Consider the following 24285-nt stretch of genomic DNA (forward strand, 5'->3'; position numbering starts at 1 on the left):
TAAACTACATTTCATCACTGAAAGAGGAAGGCTCTGGTGTATTTTCACCTACAAGGAAGAAAATGTTACTGCACAGTTTAGGTTTAGTGTGTTTACATGTTTATGGGCAAATGGTAAAGGAACCAAGATCTGCGGAACATCATAATGTGTTTAAACTTGATTTGGGTTGTTATTACCAACCAGTTGTTTATGCTGCTATCGATAGATACATTTTTTCCAAAGGAAACAGGACAAATTGGAAAAAATTGAGGATTATGTGTCTGCAGTAAGAACTTATCATTGATCAGATTATAATGCACACAAATAACTCTGGCATACAAGAAAAGTTATGGGTGTGTGGTATTTGAAGGAAATCAAGAATAATTTAGCAACAGACAAGAATTGTCCATTAAGTCCAAATGTTTTTATTCTGGTGTCTTCAACCAATTTGTAAGGGAGTGAAGGAAAAGAGTGGGACTGTAAAAGTGAAATGTGTAACGGATGGTTCGGAAGTGTATGAAGAAGAACCAAAATATACTGAAAGTATTTTGAGCATTGATGGTCCAGTACTCAATGTTGACACACTGCTGTAAAATAAGTGTGATGTATATCAGAGGAATGCAGATAAATATTGTGGCTGGCTCGAGTTCGCAGTACACTAGTCTGCAGAGTTTGCATTACACTATAATGCTATGTTTAGTGTGGAAGGATAGGTTTTTAAGAGCGGCGGGGTGGTAAATTGGTTCCCACTGACATACACCCTTCATATTCACAGATAAAAGAATTCAAATGGTAGGGTTTATGATTCTCACCTTTGAAATTAAGGGTAGGAAGACAGAAGGCAAATTGTACTTAGCGGAAAAGGCACTTTCCGTTTTGGGCTGAATTGATCAAGAGGCTTGGGGAATCACACTCAGTTCCAATAGTAAGGATCTAGTTTTGTTACTTCGGGACCCAATGGTGCACATGGAAGAGGAATTACTGAAAGGATTTCCCAGTGTTTTTGGGTACTGCAGAAGTTGTGTGGATTTGTGTGCAGATTTGTGACGAACAATGATGCAAAACCAGTGTGTCACAAAGTAAGACGCATACTCTTAAGTGTGAATGATGGTGTGGCAGAAGAGCTAGACAGATTAGAGCAAGGAGGTATTATTGTGACAGTGGAGTGTGTGAAATGGTTGGTGCCCTTGTGGTTGCCAGGGAGTCTAACGGCAAGACAAGATTGTGCTGATCTTAGAGACATAAATGAAAATATAGTTGTTGACAAGTTCCCACTCCCTAAGATAAATAAACCTCTAATGGAAACCACTGGAGTCAACTGGTTTTCTAGAATAGATTTGCCGTAAGCATATCACCAAATTCTCCTTCATTCTTCTAATTCAGATAATGAGTTGAAACCAATTGTATCTGATCAATTGGGACCTACCATGTTGAAAAGTGGGTCAGCAACTCAGCCTGGAAAGTCTGGTGGTCCTAACCATTTGGGAAGGACATCTGTACTTCCTGTTAAGTATAAAGATTCTGTGATAGGGTGATGTATGTTCTATTAGTCTAAAGATTATGCTATGAAAGTGTTATTAGCTTATCTAACAGGCTATATTGTTATCTTTATCTTCGAGCGTTACCACTTCTTATGTTATTAGGGCAAGAAGTGTTATAAAATTTAGGCAGAAATTTTATATTTCATTAGAACTGCATACCTGCCAACTTACAAAATATTTACACAGTGTGAGGAGGGGGCGGGGCCTTGGAGGGGACAGAGCGTGGTGCCAAGTGCTCACTTACAGGTACTCTGCCTCTCACTAAGCCCCCCCCCGCCCCTTCTCAAAAAAGCAGAGTCAGCCACGCTGTGGCCAATGTCCTGGGGTATTTTCACACATTTTATTGTTATCGTGTTTAACACATGGTGGCACCGTGGGAGATGGCAGGTATGGAACTGTAGTAGTGTTAAGGAGGATGATGTGTGGCCATGCTACTGCTCGCTCTTAAATAAATCCCTTTTCTCCTAAACAAGTCCTGCTTAGGATTTTACAGTACCCACCTCACTGCTGTTGTCATCATGCTGGACCCTTTTAGGCATCTGTATGGTTTCAGAATCTGATTAGAATAAATCATACATCCTTTCAAAGCATATCCCAAGGTAGGGGTCAATACTTGGACTCCTCTACCAGACTCTTGGGTTGATGTTGAGAATGCAATAAGATGTCTTTGGGACCTTCACCGCTCCATACAATGTATTCGAAGGCTGCTCTAGTGGGGGCACCTTTGGCGACATCTTCACATGTGGAATGGTATCAGCCTAAGTCCGAACAGACTAGCACAAGGGTCCTGCCTACTGGCAGAAGTCCAGCCAGGAAACACCCAGGCTCCAGTTGGCCAGTGTGCAGCAGAGGAAAAACTGTAAGAACAAAGCCAGCACTGTCTGAGTGAAGGCCACAATACAGAGAAGGTCAGCTCGAAGGATGAGAAATGTCTGAAAAAATACTGAGGAGGTACAAGGGTTAGAGCCAGTGCTCAGGTGGCATCAATGAGCTCAGGATCCTAATATGATGCTGTAGAGGAAACATGATCAAGGCCTGAAGAACTATCTCTAGAGCAAAGGCACTGTCTTGATGCGGACCGACAGAATTTCTTGTGGCTTTGCTTGACTTTCCCCCAGTTCATGGAGAATCTGATGGTCCACAGCAATCGGGCCAACCTGAAGCAGGTCCTTGGATCTAGAACGGCACTGAGGCTGGCAGTCACTGCAGGTCTATGCTGTATAAAACTTGGCCTCCTGCTCTGTAATGGCATTTCTGTGCATAAGGCCACGTTTATGGCAATAGCCGGAGTTGTGACATGGCCCCAGGAATCCCAAACACAGTTTGTGGAAGTCATGGATAGAAACCTGCTTATAATAGTGCTGGCAAAGCTTCTACCAAGATGTCCTCAGAGGTGACATCCTGCTGACCTTGCAAATTTGTTTTGTAGCTGTATAACAAAAAGTCTCAAGAACAGCATTGTGGACCAGTGTGAAAGCGCACAGAAAAAAAGAACCGACGTTGGTGCGCTGAGGAAGTGCTATACGGCTCCAGTGATGTCGGGGGTGGTACATAGCATTAATGAAGAGTCAAGCATCACCTCTCGGCATGGGAGAGATCTTATTGAGTCCAGTCTGGCAGTTGAAGGAGATTCAAGAGGGGAGGAACTTGGAGATAGAAGATTCCATCAGATATTTTAGTTTAACCTTTGTTCAACTAACAACTGTGAACCATTGCATCAGAAACGTTATCTAGAGAGTTTTGAAGGATGTCAACTTGACTGGGGGAACCATAAAGTTCCACTATAATTTTGTCTGCATAACTTTGAGACCGGAATCATGCTTTGCTGAATAATGCACAGCAGGGAGCACACGGACAGTAAATAAGCCAGCTAAAGAAAAGGGTTCATGTGCCACATGACAAATAAGGGGGAATGGAATAGACTGAAAAGGAATCCATCCTAGCCACGGAACTATAGCATGAAAATAGAACCAGAATAATGGAGTACCCAGTCCATACTGTCATTGATCTTTCAAACGGTTTTTGATAATCCGTTGCATCAAAAGTGGATGATAGAACTGACAAACCCTGCATGATATATTGTCCTTGGTCTACAACAAGACAGATATTCTCCACCAAGTCTAGCTAGGTATATTCCATTTCATGCACCAGATACAAACCGTACTCATGTATGTGATGCAAATTATTGTTCTCCAACAGTACGTGTAACTGCTTCTAGAGCAGGCTCAAGGGTCTAAAATCACTGGTGCAGTAACCAAGTGCCATCCTGCTTCTACTTTGCCAATTTATCAGTGGCGGACGGTAATTTTAGGAGGGAGGGGGGTGGGCAGCACACTCACACTCATTCATTCATTTACACACGCACGCACATCCATTCACAACACTCATCAACATTCAAACAAACACGCATGCACCAAACATTCATTTAAAAAAACACACACCTTCAGCTTGGAGGTCCCAGGAGGGCTGGTCCCGCAGCAGTCCCAACTTCGTCACAGAGTGGGATGGGGTCAGTGAGACTGCTGACCCCACCCCACTCTGTAACGAGGTGTCACTGACACTCGCCCTGTGCGCTTCAGGGCTTAAACCTGAAGCGCCCAGGTCGAAGTCAATGGGTGGCGCTTCCCCTCGTCACAGAGGGGAAGGGCCTTGAGGTACCTTTGCTGAGCTAAGGAGGTCACGCCCATAGGAGCTGTGACCTCTTCAGCCCAGCAAAGTTCAGCTCAGACAGCCAAGAGTCTGCACAAATTGCGCATGTCTCGCTCCTGGCTGCCTGACCTAAAAATGAAGAGTGTCAGTCAGGCTGACCTTTGCTCAGCCTGACAGGCACTCTTCATGAGGGGCAAAAGGTGTGTGTATGTGTGTGGGGGGGAGGGGGTGGCCCCTCCGCACTAAAGGACGGGTCGCGGCTGCAATTTATATTCTGCCTATATATTTTCTGTGCAGGTGACTTGCGTAACCAGTCCCCTGGTGGGTACTCTACATGCAGGGTGACAGTTGTACACCTAAAGTGGGACTCTTTTTACATTGGGTGACCAACTTTCATGACTAGGCCTAAACAGACCAATAAGAAGTGCTTGATGTGGAATCTCTGTGCTCAAGAGTGGCTGATAGAGCAAAAATTAAAACTGGGGGACAGGTTAACGGCAGAGAGACTATCATCATGTTAGTTGTTTACAGACTTTCTGGATACGTTTATTCCCTTACTGAACAACGGATTGCACATACCAGGAATTTTATGTACTTTTCTATACCTCATTACAGTTTCGTCAGGAGCGATTTAATACGTTGTACCCATTTTCCTTGGAATTCGGTCAGTGCATGCTACAGTTGCTATCCGATGTTTACTTTCTGGATATTGGAAGGTCTCACCTGAAAACACCTGTGGGAGCGGCTGCCAGTACTTTACTGCCCTTGGGTGACCAAGACAGGAATGTGACTCCACCCCCTCCAACTCGCTGCAGCGGCACACAGTTCTCTGTAGATACATCCCACACCTAGCAGTGGAGATAAAGATCCGAGCGAACAAAATGAGGAAGAGTGAATCAAAATATTATTTCCATAACAGGTAGCTTTAGGGACAACGAATGAAGGAAGAGAGCAAAAAGAAAGGAGGGAAAATACACAAGGGACGCAGAAAAGAAAAAGAGAGGAGAGAAAAATGAAAAGGGCAAAAGCAAGAAAAGAGGGGAGAAAAAGCCAAAGGTAGGACAAAACGAGTTATGTCTAGAATTAAAGAAAGAGGAAAACTGGACCAACGTGTAAAGAGGGGTTAAGAAAAAGCAAGGAAGCAACCGTGGTGGAAGTTACTAGGAACATGAGACAGAAGCCAAGAAAGATTCAACAATGATAAATACTGGTTAGCAATGAAAAGATGTGAAAGATGAAAGGTAAGAGCAGCAGAGGAAATAAAAGGAAAATGTAAGGAGATCTATAAAATATCTAGGTGTAGGTGAGAGACCAGAAATATAAAAACATTAGAGCCAGCGAGACAAGACGAGTTCTAACTCGTCAGTGTTACTTTAATACCTTTGCAATAAAACACAACTTGTCGCTTCTTCACTCCCCCACAAACCACACTCTTGCCGTGAGGCGCAGGGGTGGGAGAAACCAAATCAGCAATGTGGAAGGCATTTGAAATACAAGAAAGAACACACTGCGGGTGGGCTCAGTAGCAGGAGAGGCACCCTGAGTCTGATTCAGCAGTGACCGCTGCTGGTGCATACGTGGTGAGGCTTGTGCATTGAAGAAAAAATAAAAACTCTCTCTCTCTCTCTCTTGAGGACTTCACTGCGAAAATTGCTCTCCAACTCAAGGAGTACCGGCTTATGGATAAATAATACAGTGCAAAAGGCTGAGGGGTGAATTAGTTACTTTTCGTAGTACAATGCTCCGACTTTGGTTTTTATTATAGATTTGCAAGGTTGAATCATGATGTTCCATCAGTTTGCGAGTCTGAAGTGAACAGGAGTGAGTAGCATAAAAAACGTATATACATTGTACAGCAGTGTCTTTAGTAGCAGCCACCCCATTCAAATGTGTCTTGGGCCAATGGAGTCAATGTGCTTCAGGCATCACTAACTCTAGCAGACAACATAGCTTAGGTTTCCGGTTCCCGGTCAAAACTGACAGCAAAAATATGTTTTGCAAAAACAGAGTTTGCTGTAGATAATGTCCTACAAGCAATTCAAACGTTTCCAAGCAGATACACTTCCTGAATATTTTAGGTCTGGGTACGTTTCCTTTTCGAACTCCAGAGCTACCTAATTTGGAGGGGCACACACGACAGAACGATTAGGTGTGGGTCACATATTTATTGCAAAACGTTTATGAATGTTTTACAGTATCCATGAGATCGTCCCTCCTAGTATATCTGCTCCGTACCTCTATTTTGATATACTGGATTTTAACTGCAGAATTTCAGATAACATTAGTTTCAGTCTTTATTATCTGCCACGTAACAGTCAGCAGCAGCCAAGTCTATGGGACATGGGCTAATTTCTCCTAATATCCTTTATATTTGCTTGTGAATATAGAAAAATCCTCTAGAAAGGAGAAAAGGATACTTTAAAAACAACAAAACAAAAAATGTATTTACGTTTTTTGTATAGAGCAAATCTAGCCACAAGAGCAGTGGTTGTTTCCACTGAAACAGTTCCTACATGTAGGAAGCTGGCTCGGTATATACTATATCAAAATATGATATATTGTGCACAGAGTCCAGGGGTTCCCCAGAGGCTTAACAGAGGCTAAATAGATAATACTAATGGTCTCTTTTGTGGTAGTGTGGTTGAGCAGTGAGGCTTATCAGAGGGTAGTGCAAAGCATTTATTGTACAAACAGGCAATATATGAAGCACACACTCAATGACTAACTCCAGACCAATTGTTTTTATATAGCAAAAATATATTTTGTTATTTTATTTCCAGAACCACAAGATTCTGATAGCAGGTTAGTACATTTGCAAGTAAGCAGCAAGCATATGTATCAACACCACTTTGTCTCAATTTGGCAAGTTAAGTGGTTTTCAATTAAACAGTTTTGAGGTAAGTAAAAGACTTACAGTTCCACTCTCTGGGGGATAGGATGTCGCTAGTGCTAACAATGTCCACAGGTTGAGGCTCAATGTAACCCAAAAGACCAACCACCGGCAACACGGGGCCGGTCGGGTGCAGAGGTCAAAGTTGATGTAAGATTTAGAATGGGCTCCTATGGAGCCTGGGGCACACAGAATTGGATCTGCCAGCAGGTAAGTACCTGCGTGTTCGGAGGGAAGACCTGGGGGGTTTAGGTGAGTACTGGGGGGCGTACAGGTCAGCATCTAACACACTCTCAGCGGCACAGGGGTGCAGGGTGCAAACTTAGTGTTGGGCTCCCAATGCTTTTGACTAGGGGGACACTGGGGGTCACAAGTAGGCTACAGGCTGGGTCCTGGGATTCGGTTAAGGGAAACCACAGGCTGGACAAAGACAATGGCCGCCTGCTGAACGCTGCTGCACCGGAGGCCAGATTCCCCAAGGCCAGGGGGCTGCAGGTGCAGGGGTACCTTTAGGCATCAGGAATCTTTGTCCGATTCTCTTGCGGTCAGGGGGGTCCTCCGGATTTAGGCTGCAGGCCTCGTCGTGTTGGCCAGGAGGTGTTAACCCAGGGTGGACACTAGGTCGGAGGACCTGCTCTGGGCCAGTGGGTCACCTGGACACAGGCCGTGGGTGTCGGGTGCAAAGTGGGCAGGACTCGCAGGTCTGGGGTAGTTCTGGAGTCCTTTGCCGGAGTTTCTTTCTGGACAGGGCCGCTGTCCATGGGAGATCTTGGTCCTCTGGGGCGCAGGCAGACCTTTAAGGGCTTTTAAGATGTCACTGGTTCTGCAGGATGTGTCACCTTTTTGTAGGAGGGCTCCAGAGCTGGAGACAGGCCGGTAGGCCTGGGGCTAAAGCAGTTGGTGTCTTCAGTCTTCTCTGCTGGGGGTCAGCTTGGCAGTCCTTCTTTCTTCTTGTCATCTTCTTGAGGTCACCAGGAATCTGGTGAGCTGGGTTCAGGGGTGTCCTTAAATCCTGGATTTAGGGGCATTAAAGGGGTCAGTAGCCAATGGCTACTGTCCCTGAGGGTGACTATACCCTTCTGGTGTCAACTCCCTTTGAGGAGGGGGACACCGAACTAACCTTGTTGACCCCTGTCCTCCAAACCTAGATGGAGGATTTTGTAGGAAGGGGGTCACTTCAGCTCTGGACACCTATGCGGTGGTCCTAGCCGAGGAGGTCATTCCTCCTCGTCTTTCCTAACTTTCCAGCCGGACTTGCCGCAAAAAGCAGGGCTTTGTCTGGGTGGGGGCATCTCCACTAGCTGGAGTGCTCTGGGGCTCCGTAACAAGAGGCCTGAGCCTTTGAGGCTCACCGCCAGGTGTTACAATTCCTGCAGGGGGAGGTGTCAAGCACCTCCACCCAGTGCTGGCTTTGTTTCTGGCCGCAGAGAGCACAAAGACTCTCACCCCATGTGGTCAGAAACATGTCTCGAAGTGGCAGGCTGGCACAGACCGGTCGGTCGTGCACTAGAAGTTTGGGTAACATACACGGGGCATCTCTAAGATACCCTCTGGGGGCATTTTTTAAATAAATCCTACACTGGTATCAGTGTGGGTTTATTTGCTGGGAAGGTTGATACCAAACTTCCCAGGCTTCTGTGAAGCCATCATGGAGCTGTAGAGTTCGTAATGTCAACCTCCCAGCCCATGTTCTCAATATGGCCACTGCACTTACAATGTCCGAGAATGGACGTAGACAGTAGACACTGAAGGGGCCTATTGCTCATTCAGGTATGTCCTTGTCTGTGGTACAGTGCACCCTCTCTTAAGGCTGTAACGTCTGCTAGAGGGGTGACTTACCTATGCCACAGGCAGTGGTTGGTGAGCATGTCACTGTGAAAGGGGTGCCACGTTGACTGTCTTTTTCTCCCCACCAACACACACAAGCTGCAATGGCAGTGTGCATGTGCTTGGTGAGGGGTCCACTTGGGTGGCATAATACATGCTGCATCCATTGGGGACCTTTCCTTGCCACAGAGCCCTTGGCACCCTGGGTACCTTTTACAAGGGACTTAGCTGTGTGCCAGAGGTGTGCCAATTGTGGAACAATGGTACAGTTTTGGGAAAGAACACTGGTGCTAGGGCCTGGCTGGCAGGATCCAAGCACACACTCATTCAAGTTAGCATCAATATCAGGAAAAAGGTTGGAGGGGGGAATGGGGGGAGTAACTGCAACAAGGGCCAGTTTCCTATACTACAGTAAGATAAAAAAAAATAAAAAAAAAGTGGTCCAGGAAGAAGTGATCTAGCAAGAACAATTAAATAGTAAGGTACACATTCTAAACAAGATGATGCTTATTACCTGCATTCATGGTGTCAAAGACAGCGCGACTTGCCAAACCATCCCTACAGAAAACTTTAATGATAGGAAAAATAGAAACTTGTTGATGCACTCAGAGACTTCACCTAGCATGCACTCTTTGGGCAACAGCTCGGTAAGGAACCTACACAAAAACTGAAAAGTGTAATTTACACAATATAACATCGCAAAATCAATGACATCTAGCTCTAAAGTGGCTTTCTTGGTGTACATAACTTATGCTTCATCAAAACCAGTTACATTGTCTTAAAAACGCATTTCGCACCAAAAGTAACAGGCATGAAAACTGACGTCAAGTACCTACTTGTTAATGACAAAACATCTAATACTCAAATCGTCAAGCACCAGTTTTCATTGGTGACCATACCCTCATCAATTTATAAGTCCAATTTCAGACTTATTGACTAGATGCCTGTTCACAAGAACTTTCTCAGCAGTCCACATCTCAGCAACGGCAAAACCTGAACCAAATGTCTCCTCCTCAATGAAAGCCAAAACGCTTGATTCAGCTCTGCGTCATCCACCGCCAGCTATCAACAAGTTGTAATTCCATCAAAACTTCACCCACATTGTCATTTCAGCTGAGTAACCCTCAAATCTGGAAAATTCCATTACTATGCACAAGTCATCGTATACAATATTGGTGTCTTCAGCAACAGGACCTCATGTCTGTTATCCCCGATACACATCTGTCCAATTAAAGTGCCTCCTCAACTTAAGCAGGATTCTTTAAACAGAAGGTGCAGATGAGTAAGTAGCAAAAACAATCAGTTATTGCTTACCGGAGTCATATGAGAGTAGATGTAGGTGAAGTGGAGGGTGAAACTGACTGACATGTACTATGTGCATATCAGGTGGCATTCTATCAATATTACACACCACGGCGCCAGAACAGAGAACCATTCATTCTGCAAGTCCCCTTTTCTCGTCAACTTATGATGGGTGATTACTATGATACATTCCCATCTGTTGACAAAGAGCCCCCACCCACTAGGTCACACACACCCACTATGGCACCTCAGCGATACAAGGGAGCATCTCCTACAGACACGTCTGAGGCAGAGGAGCTAGGAGACATTGCTAAAGATACCACAAAAGAAGGAAAAAGGTCATGATGATTATCTCATACCATAGGACAGCCCCAGCTGACATCCTAAGCAGACTCTTCCCCTGATGATACTGTCTTGTTTTCATTGAATGGACTTCAAACTGGCGGTGTTTGCCCATGGTCTCCAAAGTTAAGCAATATACCTTAGATAATTTTAATGGGCAGTACAGGTGATCCATCAAGTCAATCCACCATCCTCAAATATTGTGGGGCAAGAGGCAGCTACTACAGGAGGTCCCCACACTTTATTTGTCACATTTCCTAGGCTAGACAATGGAGAATAATTGATGCAAGATGCAAGAGAATCTATCAAAGATCCAACGCTGGACAACAAGGTAGCTTTAAAAAAAAACTTGTTATGCTATTTTAGCACGTCACTTTTTCTATCTACATACGCATATTTATTTTTTGCGTCTAAATGAAAGGCATTTTGGTGTGGTTTAACAAATTTCTTACTTTTTCTATGAACATTAGCTGTGATCAGCAACTAAAAGCTACATGCAGAAGCAAATATACAGCTTCATTCAATTACAAGATTGAAGTAAAAACATCAGGTGGGAGATTATCACAAATCTTTGCCTCTAACGTTTGACTACTATAAAAAAGACTGACTGGTAGCCCATGACTGACGGTGGTGGTATCACTGTAGTCCTTCTTCAGTTATGTCTGTGAATGCCGGCATTAGTACCTCATGTACCAAAACTCACTACTACATCCATTTGGGGAAATTAAGAAGTTATTTTTGGTAACACCTTATCTGGTAGAGACTCTACCTAGCCACAGATTCCTTACCTCTGAATTTTTCCCAGGCTTCAGGCTGACCTGGAAATGTTCGAGCAGCACCCCTATGGGCCTCTATCAGATAAGTCATTACCAAAGGCAAGTAACTTGTAAATTTGGTAGAGACTTCTAGCTGCAGGCTCCTTACCTTTGAATAGATACACAAGCAATGCCTCCCCTGATGTGGGTCTGCAAATAAATTAGAACAAAAAGTCCTTTAATACTGAACAGGCAAAATGCCCATCATGACAGATCCGATTGTCCAGACAGTAATGTTTGGTGAACGTGTGTAGTCACACCAATGTTGCTGTCTGACAGATATCTAGGTAGGGACTTGTGAGCTAACCCAGTGGTTGCAGCTTTGAGTCTGTTGGAGGGAGAGCACAAGTCCTGAGGGGGTTGCTTTTTTGGTCAGTCATTAGAAGATTTTTATGCAGATCACTATCCATCCCGAGATGGCTCATTTCTACACAGCCTTTCCCTTCTTTGCCCCAACATGCCAATGAACAGTTGATCGTCCACCCAGAACTTTTAGGTATGATCAAAGTACAACGACAGTGTTCTTTTTTGGTTCTAGGCAGCGGAGCAAAGAAGGAAGGCAAGGTGTTCTTAAGACCTACATGTAAAGGTGTGTCAACCTTCAGAAGGAAGAAAGCAAGCATGGGTCTTAAGAACCTGACTGGCTGGAAAGCAGGTTGTGTAAAGCGGGTGCACAAAGTGCATGCAGTTTGTTGGTCTTCCTGGCCAATGTTATGGCCAACAGAAAAGCCATTTTGATGGTGAGCAGGCAAATTGGGCAATTATGCAGGGACTCGGAGGGTGCGCACATGAGAAATATTAAGACCAGGATGAGGTCCCATTGAGGCATGATGAATGGTCTTGGAGAGAATAGGTGTTGAAGTCCCATAGGGAAACTGGTCACAACAGGTAACTTAAACACAGAAGGCTTGTCTGGCAACCGTAAGAAAGCCGAGATGGCTGATAAACAACCTTTGATAGTGCCCTGAGCAAAGCCCTGTTCCTGATCTTCTTGCAAACTCATGACAGGAGAGGTGTTGACAGAAAGAAGTACAGCAGGCCTCAGCAACACGAAAAGAGTCTCGGATCAAGATCCGCCTTTGAAATTCCAGTGCTGGCATTGCGCGCTCCCTGCGGTGGCAACAGATCTAACCAAGATCCGACCAAGTCTCTCCCCAATCTTGAAAAAGACCTTGCACCACCTCCGGGCATCGACAGCTGAGTTCATCCACTCTACAGTTCAGAGAGCAAGCCAGATTGTGAACCTCCAGGGAAATGCCCTGTTGTTTCAGCCATGTCCAGAGGTGCAGGGTCTCTTGGTAAAGGGTTCACTTTGCCACCCTACCCTGTTTGTTTTGGTACCACATCGCAGTGGTGTTGTCTGTGAAAACCTAAACTAGCTTTCCCCTAATGGAAGGAAGAAAAGCTTTCAACAGTTGGAAGGAAGAAAAGCTTTCAATGGTAACCAGATCACCAAAAGCTCCAACAAGTTGATGGCGAGTCCAAACTCTGCCGGAGACCAGAGTCCTCTAATCTACACCTCTCTCAATGGACACCCCGCCCAGGAATAACACGTGTCACTACAGTCAGCTCTGTTTGGGGAAGGAAGAGGGGTCTGTTGCTGACCCAATCACGGTTCATCACCAGTTCTCTTGCAGTTCCCTCCAAGATCTGGACCAGGCCGGAGAGATTCCCCTGATGCTGTACCCACTGCAAATTCAGGTCAAACTGCAGAGCCTGCATTTGCAAACAGGCATGTCACTAGCAGGAGGCCGTGAAGCTCAACAGCGTCAGATTCAGTTTGGAGGCTGAAACATCAGAATCAAAACCGGAATATCCTGGACTCGCTGTTTGGGATGATAGGCCAGAAACTGCACTCGGTCCAAAACAGCTCCGATGAAAGGGAGTGTCTACGAGGGTGTGAGGTGTGACTTCGGCACACTTATAGTAAACCCCAGTGAGTGCAGGAGGTCCGCCATAGTTTGGAGGTGAGAGTTGCCTGCCTGGGGCAAGCCCTCCTTCAACAGCCAAAATGCGAGGTAGGAGAATTCTGAAATACCTGACCTCCGCAGATGTGCTGCAACCACCGCCATCACCTTGTTGAACACCTGAGTGGCGCTGGTAATGCCAAAGGGGAGCACAGCAAAGTGAAAGTGCTCTTGCCCACTATGAACCGCCGGTAAAATCGGTTGGCAGGCAGGACAGTAATGTAAAAGTATGCGTAGAACTTCTTGTTCTTCAGGAGGAGATTGGGAAAACACAGGTCTAGAATAAGATGGAGGCCTATGTCCTTTCTGGGCACCAGAAAGTAGCGCAAATAACAACCACAACCTACTTGTGATGCAGGCAACCTCTTGATGGAACCTTTGGTCAAAAGGGCCAACACTTCCTGGCAGAGCAAACCGAGATGGTACTCTGTTAGCCTGTTGTAAGTGGATGGCATGGGTGGTGTGTTTCCAGAAAAGGGATGGAATAGCCTTCTGGACTATTTGTAGAATACATTTGTCCAATATTATAGGTGCCCATGGGGCAGGTGATGGTGGATCCTAACACCTAACTTGATGCCAGATCTGGCATAAGAACAAACAAAAGGGGTTTTGAGGTTGCAGCCGTCGGTGGGGTGGTGGCCTGGCCCGACCTCTGGCTGGTGTTCCCACGTGCTTTGTGGGAACCGCATCTACGGCCACAAAAAGGCTGGGAAGCCTGTTGGTCTTTGTGGATGAAGGGATACGAATTCAGTGGGTTGAGGGGGTGGGGGTAGTTGCTGGGTGAGAAAAATGGGGTCCCCAAGAGCGGGCGTTGGCAGCGGGCAATCGTCATATGCACAGGAGCCCCTGTGCATGGCTTGGATAAGGGCCCTAGCAGGATATTAGTGAGGATTTTGTTGAATGGGAGAAGGGGTTTGGAAGGGGTAACTCCTGGCTGAAGCAACTCTGTGAAGATGTTTGTCTTGACTGCCATCGAGGGCAGCTGAAGGCTCAGGACCTCAGCCACCCTACGTACCACCATTGCAAAGGAAGCTTCCTCTTCCGTAGCCACAGTAGGAGGAGAGACCATGCCAGTGTCTGATGAGGTGTATAACCTACTAGCATCCACCAGTTCCCCATACCAGTTATACTATGGTTCACCTAGGAGGTTATGGGATGAATAAATGTCCTCAGACCTCTCCTATTCATCTACTTCTCACGGCCTATCAAAGATAAAAGGCACTTGCTCAGACTCGGTGGGAATGGTACCAACTGGTACTGGAGCTGACGTCGGGAGACGTTGGTCTGGCTCCGTATCGGAGTCCAGAATAACGAAAGGCTCAGAGGAAGGTTGCTGTCTCGCTGGTGGAATCACTCTGGAGCCAACACAGGATACTTGGGCCTGACTGGTGGCAGAGGCGAACCTGCCAGAAGGAATCAAGTAAAGGTGTACCCCAAACCTATGGGGTCTGAAGGCGGCCCAGAGGGCTGGGGCTGTCCAAATATGCAGTGCATGGCCTCACAGAACTCCTTCAGTTGTGCAGAGGTTGCTTTTGGAAATTCTGGGAGGTGCAAAGCGGGCCTATGTGCAGGCTCAACGAAGAATCTATTTGTCATTCCTGTGCCTCGTCCAGTGACGTGGACCGGCACAAAGAAGTTGAAGAACGCTTTGAGTTCTTGCGCTTGTGGGACTTAACTGACGATTTGGACTGCAATGACAATCATCAGGAGTGGCTCTGCGAGTGATCTCAAGACCTTATGAGTGACAGGTAGTGAAAGCGTAGCAGGGTCGTCCGATTTCAGGCAGCGAGGAGTTTCAGGGAACGTTTCCTCTGCACCTTTGAATTCATGGTGCGGCAGTTCTCGCAGGCCATGGAGCCCTTGTCCTGCTCCAAGCATCACAAACAAAACAAGTTTTGTTCATTCACAGAGAACTGGCTGTGGCATGCACCACAGGGCTCAAAATCCGCTGTTTCTCCTTACATCCTTAAGCACACCACAAGAAAGTATTAAAAAAAAATACTTATTGCAATACGTTGAAAAATAACTCTGTAAAAATTACTGGCGTTAGCTCTTCCAGATGTGCTCTGACTGGTGCATAAAGAAAAGAACTGATGTCTGCGCACTGGGGCGGGGAATTTATAGGCACAGTGCATGTCGCATCTGGCACGGAGCTGATCGATGCCACCTACAGCCATACAGGGGGCACTGCTTGAAATATTCAGATCCAGTCTGCGGCTAGAAGTCTATATCAGATTTGTAGATTTACTGGTATGTATGTCATACAAGTAATTAGTCTTGGTGTAGGAAGCAGTATGTCATTCACTATAAAGAAGACAAAGAAATATAACAGAGTTCATACTTACAAGCATGGTAGTGTCAACAGGAGAGGCGGAAAGCAGCATTTCACCACCAGGGGACCAAGCCAAGCTTGTGACAGGACTGTGACCTGGGTGGGAAAGCACCTGGGTGCAGCCAGAGGATGGTCTGGGTATTGGAATAGGAGGAAGATAACAGGTGAGGAGCGCAAGGGGAGAGAGGAAGGCAGGGAGAGAAAGAGAATGGGGACAATTAGGAATGAGTAATCTGGTAAGTGGTATTCCAAAAAAGATTGTGATGGAAGAAAGAGGAAAAAACAGTAAAATTGGGCATGGTGGTAAAAGAGAGAAAGGTAACTAAAGAACTATCATTCAAGGATAGAGACAAACAATATGAAGAAAGAACAGGGAAATGGTTTGAAACATGGATAAGGGCAGGAAGGGAGAACACAAAGTAAGAAGAGCAGGGGTGAAGAAATGAAAAGAAACAGGTGTGGTGAAAACCAAGTGGATGGAAAGGGGCACCAACACAAAGAAAGGTAGAAATAGAGGAGGGGAAATAAACTAATGAAAAAAAGTCCTATTCGTGGAAGGAAACGAGAAAGGAGAAGATGGATATTTAGAGGAGAACTTCAAGTGCAGAAAGAAAATGGATGGAATGGTAAGAGGTTTGCACAGAAACAGTAAAAATTAGAAGGAATGAAAGGTGAGGCATGTTTTGGTCCAAAAAGGCAAGTGTGGGCAAGGAAGAAAGGAGGAAGTCAAAGCAGGACAGCCTAAAGGATGAATACTCATTGACTATTATTCATATCAATATTTTTTATTTTCATTTTTCAAATCAAGGTATGCACAAATCATCTCTATGCCAAACAAAAAAACAAACTAGATATTATTCTTTCTCTTTAGCATGTCAATTTATATCTATCATAATAAAACCCACACTTGATTTCAAGATAAAGTAATCTTTACAGAAGGCCTGTGTTCATGTAAGTGGATGTGTCCTGCTACCTTAAAGGTCCGAGGGTGGGAAAGGGGTAGTAAATTTGGACAGTTGAAGAAAACAGGCTGCAAGTTGTATTACAGAGGTCATTCCTGACTGTTCGTCAGGCTGATATGGCAATTCATAGGACTTTTTGTATTGTTAATGTGTGCCTCTATTTCAGAAATCTAGATACAAAGTCTTGGAAAGTTATGTACAGGAGACTCGTTTTCATACAGTCATATTTGGTGCAACTTGGTAAAAGTTCAAAGGAGGTCTTAATATGCAAATCGTTGTATACAATTCACTAAAACACAAAAGTTCTTTCATTGGGTTCGTGCATCTCTTGTTTATTACTCTGACCTACCTTATGTTTTTGCAGCACACCCAGAAAAGAAAAAATAACAAGTCGTGTCTGTAATTTGCTTTGAAAATACCAGGGATTTAACCACCTTCGATTTGTATTTTCAGGCAAACTTAACCTTCTGAATTCCTGGTCTTCTTACACATGATGTTAATGTATTTACTTCAGCAGGTGAATGCTTTGAATGTCAAGAAAAGGCAGCTTAAAGTGTCCACTTATTCAAATGCTAATGGGATTCCCACTCCATCTCTTTACAATAATATGGGCTACTTAGCTCACTTGCTTTACAGTAATGTTCTGTCACGAGAGGAAGATATTAAAGCGCTCACAAGAAAACAGAACTAGAGTTATCCTCCGTCTAACCCTTGGCACATCCTGCAAGCTCGCTGCTCTGTTTGACTCCATCCGTCAATGGACAATTCCACATGAACTGCCATCCAAAGCCAAAGCTTTGTTGAGCTCTGGAGTCGTCAGGTTAAACGCACAATGTGTAGATTGATGTTATTTTTTTTCAAGGTTTGGTCATAGTGTTTTCTCTTGACCACACTGTATGGAGAAGTAAGAACATGTATGGGGCATTTGGTTACAAGAAATTGTGCCTTGTGGGGGCTGTGCCACATGTAAATTCTGGATCCACTGTTTCATGTTCTGCAAGATTATTTTGTCAAATGTTAGCACTGGAGTCGGTCTATGAGTTCCTGGGTTTACTGGTGCCTCTCACTGAGGGGTACATTTAAACTGTTCACCAAGACCTTGGAACGGCAAACGTAGCTGCACAATTCTATAAAATGTTGTCCAAAATTAAAAGCCACCATTTCAAATGTTTTGAAGAACGTCTTCACAAGACTGGTGCCTAGTGTTTTTCCAATTACAGGAACTTGTTTCACTTTCTCAACAGTGATTGGTAAAACGAAGACATTATTTAGTCTTTTTCAGGGTTGTCGTGGGCACTCCATGACGACTTGGTGTTAGGTGTCTGGGTAACGTGTGATTGATTTGAAAGAAATTAGGAACATTTTGTGATCAGTAAATATTGTCTGATGATACCTTCTCACTGCACTATTTGCTAGCCTAGGACATCATTTGCTAAACATGTATGTCTTCTTTCACGGACTCTGAACTCCAACTAGCACCCTGCTAATTTCATTTTCCTGTCACTGTTTACTAGGATTGACTAATCTTAGGCCTGGTCCGGGAGGGTTACCTTTTATACTTACTTTTGGCTCTCCTTTTTTTCCATGTAAGTTAAACCAGATTTCTAACCCACTACCAGACCGCCCCACATATTTCCAAAAAGCCTGCATTCTAGGAGACACTTAAGACTGGTGACTGCATTTTTTTTTAAAGTTCTGAAAATACAGGAAAGGTTTGTTGACATACAACCCAACTTGAGAGACAAAGTTTCTCCTTGTTGAATTTCTAACAAAGTGAAAAATGTAAGGATGTCCTCTCTATGTTTGCCACTCCACCTTATTCTGGACCTGGTACCAACATTTTCAGTGTTTTCAAATGCAGCATGGCGTTTTTCACGTATTTGTGGTCAATCTTAATGAGATGTGGTTATTATCTTGTTTGTTCCTTCAGAGGGCTGTAGCTTTGGAAAATAATTACCACACAGGAAAACGGACCATACATGTGTCTAATACTGATGAAGCGTGGCCATTACACAAAGCCGGAGCATGATGTTCTTCACTGCCAGCTGTTTGTGACAGCATCCTTTTATAGTCAGTGTGAGAAGGAACAGGGTTATCTTTGTATCAGATACTTTTAGTCCCACTTTTTTGCTGTGCTACATCTGGAAGGCTCAAAGTTTGACGAAGTCCTGGATTTCCCCTCAGAGAGGCCAACACTGACTTGGTATCCCACGCACGAATTGGCTTAGAGTACATATGGAAGCAAAAGTCACTTTTGCATGATTTGTCCAGGTACAAAAGGCAATCGGTGTGGGAAAGTACCGCACTCAAGTCTGTGATAAGTACAACAGTGCTTAAAAATCTTTCAGTTAGGTAGAGAAATTACATAAATAATTTTCAATCGAAAATAGCTTCTGTAGAGGCAGGGAGAAAAGGAACTGACACTACTGTAGCCGAGGAGAACGTGTGTAAACATGCAAAGTAATTTCCCGTGAAGGTGCAGAGATTCATGCCTAAAATTGAAATGTGCTGCCCTGTGGTGGTGACCCAACATTGCTGAAGAGACATTTTCTTGATCTAGTCTTCTGCCTGGGAAGAGTGTTCTTCTAAGAGATTTGTAGGAGTATAAATCAAAACGTATACTGTGGAAACAACCCAAATCCTCAAACTTCCCAGTTCCATGTGTTACTACCTCATCAAGTCCAGATTTTTTTAGGTGCATGCTGGAATTTGCAGTCTTGTGTGATCGATCAGAAAACTAGTACTAGAAATCTCATAATTCAAAGGAAGTTTCTGGTCTGGATGAGCTACTCGCTCATAGAACAGGGTCTCAACGTGGGTCCATAGCATGCGGCAGAAATGTGCCTGCATGAGCATCAGAGCCTGGTAAGAGAGCAGGGACGTCTTTCTTTTTCTGTAGCTTGCAAAAGAAGGCTATATGGGGGACTGGGTAGTTGAAACCTTTTGACTCCAAAAATGGCAAAGAGCCTAGCTAAGAGAATTCTTACAATTTAAAGTCTGCTTTGAGTAGGAATAAGCTTATTTTAGTCAACAATTACACTGGAATCAAATATCCCATGGTGTGTTGACAAGGAGTATTGAATAGGCTGTTAAGATTTACTTATTTATTACAGATATTTATAGTGTAATACTCTCCATATGAGCAATAGAGATAATCGACAAAATGCTAATATAAAAGGCCATTTATCCATACATATAATTCAGAGAAACGTACCAACTCCCTTTCAGACGTGGTGGATTCCTTCAACGAAGGGCCCAAAAGCACACTCTCTGCTGTCACTGCACCAATTCATGAAAACCTAGAGGTAATGTGTGCCAGGTTGGCCCATTTGTCAATGCCAGATCAAAGTTTGAATACTGGCATCAAGAAACAAAGCCCAGATGCAAGGAAAGCCAGAGGGAAGTTTCCACAGAAGGAAGCACTCTAATACAATGGTTCTTAAACTGTGGGCCGGGGACCCTTGGGGTCTGCGAGGCCCTCTCGGGGGCTCAGAAACTGGTTTTCAAAATGAAATATTATAGTTAATAGATTAAAATTAATAACGTATATACATAGAAGCATAATTGAAAAATTTAAAACGTTTTCTTGATTGTGAATTAAACAAAATATTTCAATATTTGAGCATCTGTGTGGTGTTTTTGTATTTTTTTGTCTATTGTTTTGAGTTTAAAATCATAAACGCTACTTAGGCAGGGCGAGCAGGCTTTCAATTGTGGCTCTTCGGGGGTCCCCGGATTCCAGTAATGATTCAGTGCAGTCCAAGGAAGTCAAACGGTTAAAAAACACCGGTCTAAGAGATTAAGAAGTGAACCATAGCAAAGGGGCAAGCCCCCTCATCCTCTATGGGAGTCCAACAACAATTACAAGGTTTTCAAAGATAACTGATGCACCTTTTGATAAGCTCTGTATGGCTTATATAAACAGTGCAGAAGTACATTTTGAACTCCCTGTCGTGACGAAAATGTGAACCTGTGCAAAAAAGAGCAAGTGACTAAATCTGCATTCAGTAACGTGTAAGACTAGTGATGCCAGTATCTAGGTGAATAAACTTGCTTAGAGTTCTACAGGCATGCCAGGACATGGAGACTATTGCTTCAGAGCAAACGGGGTCTCATATGGATCTCATAAACTAGGAAGGTTTGGTCTTAGTCCGAATGAGGAGAGAATTAGAAAGCAATAACAGGAGCTTATAATACACATTGGCTTCTTGCTTTAGAATGACTCTTGAATCAGAACAAGTTCCTTGATCTGGCGACCCTGCTGTGAAAGGTCCTGCAGATAAGAGAGAAACGTGAGACTTCAGGCTCAACTTTACAGGCACAATTATATGGGTGACTAAACTCAGGTGGAAAAAAAAACGGTGTACTTACTGGGCCAGAGTAAAATCCAAAGGTGTGCCCAGTATCTGCCTGCCTGATGTTCTGTATCCTCAGATGCTCTAGGGTTGGGGATGTGTGTCTTGGTCAGAGCCACCCATCCTGAAGAATTCCTTAACTACACTGTTTACATGGGGGGTCCTTATTGTTTGAGCATAGGCCTTTGGATTTAGGGGTATTTTTATCCAGTGACTCCTGGATACTCAGCAGCAGGGGCTTCTAACATTTGATTTGTCTAGTTGTGTCCAGTCCATAAACCAATAAAACAGAGGGTCAGCCACCTCATAGCAAGATTCCTACATTGTGTACTTTTCGTTTAACATCTCTGTCCTGCTAACTAGAATGTCTAACAGTCAACCCTCACACACGCCCAAAGGGTAATATCTGCCCTGTAAACTACAACAAGTATCGGAGCTATGCACGAGAGGAGGAAGACGACACCATTGTCTGGTTTTCATTGTGAATAATAGTTTTAGTTGCTCTTTTTTACTTACCTGTAAATACAAGTATATATTTTTTTAATTTTAGGCCTGGCTGGACATTGAGTTTACTGATGATCATTTGCTTTAATAGCCAAACAGGACACTTAGGGTGAAAATCTGGGAAGTGGCACCTTAGGCAAAGACAGATGTTAGGATAGTGAGGAAGTTATACAACAACCAACAGGGAATATCTGTGTAAAGACCAGAGAAGAATCCTTACAAAGACTACAGTGTTAGGGACCCTGAACATTTCAGACATAAGGTTTGGTGCAAAAAAAAAACAACAACAACAAAAAAAAAAACACAAGATGTTTTACACATTTATTCTACGAAACTCAAGTAATTTGCTGCAGGATACTTCAGTAAAAAAAGTCTAAAGAATCAGAGGAAGTTAACAAGAATCAAAAAAAAAAGGAGAGGCAATGAAAGGACATCCCATGTGAGGAGAGAGAGAGAGAAAGAGAAAGAGAAAGAGAGAGAGAGAGAGAGAGAGACTGGGACTCTGAAAATCAGAAAGCATGGTTGTTACTGGGCGAAACAAAGGATCAAGAAGCACCACACATGCACCAGTGCTTTTCTGATTAATGTTTGCGCAGGTTAAAAATGGGCTTTGTGCCACAGCTTGGACACACTGTGACTCTTGTGGAAGGGGGATGGGAGGTGGAGATCAGCTATCTAAACAATGTAAGAGGGCTCTCTTGCATTTAAAGGTCCCCCCCCTTCAGACATGGCGTCTAAGTATACCGACTGGTGGTTGTTTATTACCATTTTTAATAGACTTGTTTTTCTATGCCCTCTCGGTCACACAGCTCCCACCAACCCTCTCTAAAGCCAGGTTTACCATCTGATTACCTTGTGGACAGGGAGGTAGGATCCACGTGCCAGACCAGCACACAACTCTGGCACGCAACAGCCAAGACAGAGGCGCAGAGTGGCTTCCAAGCCAGGGATGCCACATTCTTTTGTAGGCGATGCTTCAGGGTAGGGACTGTTGCACTGCAGAGAAATAACATCCAAGGTGGGAGTGATAATCAGAAATGGGGAAGCAAATATTCCTCTACTTTTGAACGCTGAACTCTGCAAGACACCCAAGAAGCATAAACAAAGACCTATTTGCAAGCTGCACCAGTGGCCATTCTACAACTGCGGCGTACAAATATCTGCAAAACCTTGACTTGCAAGTTGATGTCTTTTTGCTAATAAGACGTTACACTATATCTGACAATGCATCTAAATATTGACTTACAATATACACATTTTAAACATTTGAGACACCCAAAAAGCTTTACAACTATTCCGTTGCATACCACAGTTGCATACAAATGTGCTAGTGCAACACTGAACTTGGATGAAAGTCGCTGACCTTTCGAGTTTGAAACTTTCCAAACAACGTTACTACTGCACTTTTTTTCCTGACTTGTAGAGCTCCCTGCTTTGTAGTTTTGGAGTACTCACATCGATTTGGACAAGCAACCCACTGACTAGTCCAGCACTCTATTGCATAGAGTTCTGCCAATGTGGCTCAAACCTGATCCTAGGCACCAAATGTATGCAACACCATTTAGCTTTGCAAATGAACCTCCAATTCCAACCGGTGCTCCACCACTAGAACCCAAATTCAACTTCTTTCTACTAATTTCCCTAGGCCACTTCTACCACGTTACCTAGTTGTATTGTAAACACGAATGTAGTCATCCAGCAATGCCAGTGCAAATTTGTTGGTGTGCGGATGCCAAGCAAAAGCCCGCAAGGAGCAACCGGACCTGAAGATCAGGAGAAAAAAACTGCAATCAGTTATTCCTTGCATATTTCGGAGGTACAGAACAATGAACACACACTTGTAATCATATTTATTATTATTATGGGAACCGTAACATCTACAAGGAGAACACTTTGTTTTTTAGGCATAGACAACTAGATCTTAAAAAGAAGTATTTAGAGGATGCTGCTAAAGGCTTTTTATTGATCATTTTAAAAACAGAAACAAATCAAAAAAGTGATCAGTAAGGCAGAACAGCTTTGCGAGTGCACTGGCAATTTGTAGGAAGTTGGCTCCTTATATAGTGGACAAAAAAACAGAGATACACTAAGGAGTCCAAGCAAACCTCAGAAGAATTACAGAGGCACGAATGACACCCAAAATTCTCTTGTGTGGTAGTGTGGGTGAGCAGTTAGGCATATCAGAGGGTGGTGCTAAGCATGTAAGGCACACACATAGGCAATAAGTGAGACACACTCTCAATAAAGAAATGTGCCATCAATTTATAAAAATAATACATACTTTTATATAAATGTAGATACCAAGATCACAGGAATCAGAAGAGTACTTTTCGAGATATTAATTTTTACAGTTTTCAAAAGTCGACCGTGCATTTTTCTGTACGTGCAATGTTAGCCTATAGGAGAGGAAACATACTGTAGCTACAATGTTACCCAATGGGAGAGCAAAAATAAGGAAGGCAGGTACTCCCACAGCAACTTATAGGACTGTTCTCTGGGACCCAAGGTGAGTATGGGGTAAGGTCTAAGGCCACATCAACAAGTAACTTCCGGAGGCTCTGGTGCATCCGGGTGCAAAGGTGTCTTATTGCGCCTGGTGTCCAATTCAAGTCAATGGTGATCGGTTCAGTCACAAAGATGCTGCAGAGGTAGGGAATGAAAGTCCAGTCTGGGTGAAACACCAAAGGAGTTCAGTTCGTGGGATGCTCGAGAACTTAGGGACCTCAGTGGTCCTCTTCTTCTCTTTTCGGGACAGCCAGGTGCAGAGCTATCTTGGACTGTTGGGTTTCCGTCATCGGGAGCAGTTGTTTTAGAGGGGGC

The 24285-nt window shown here is 44.1% G+C and overlaps 1 protein-coding gene across 3 annotated transcripts in view; it reads right to left on the reverse strand.

Annotated features, from left to right (window-relative positions):
- The window catches only part of AAAS (aladin WD repeat nucleoporin), a 258437-nt gene that overhangs the window by 72898 nt on the left and 161254 nt on the right, over positions 1 to 24285 (reverse strand). For all 3 annotated transcript variants that reach the window (XM_069230959.1, XM_069230958.1, XM_069230960.1), the window contains 4 exons: positions 23130 to 23228; positions 22318 to 22461; positions 15658 to 15778; positions 4893 to 5017 (listed from right to left, as the gene is read on the reverse strand). In XM_069230959.1, the coding sequence (XP_069087060.1) occupies positions 4893 to 5017; positions 15658 to 15778; positions 22318 to 22461; positions 23130 to 23228 (489 nt within the window). The remainder of the gene's footprint in view (positions 1 to 4892; positions 5018 to 15657; positions 15779 to 22317; positions 22462 to 23129; positions 23229 to 24285) is intronic.

Source organism: Pleurodeles waltl, chromosome 4_2 (assembly GCF_031143425.1).
Source record: "Pleurodeles waltl isolate 20211129_DDA chromosome 4_2, aPleWal1.hap1.20221129, whole genome shotgun sequence".
Lineage (NCBI taxonomy): Eukaryota > Metazoa > Chordata > Amphibia > Caudata > Salamandridae > Pleurodeles > Pleurodeles waltl.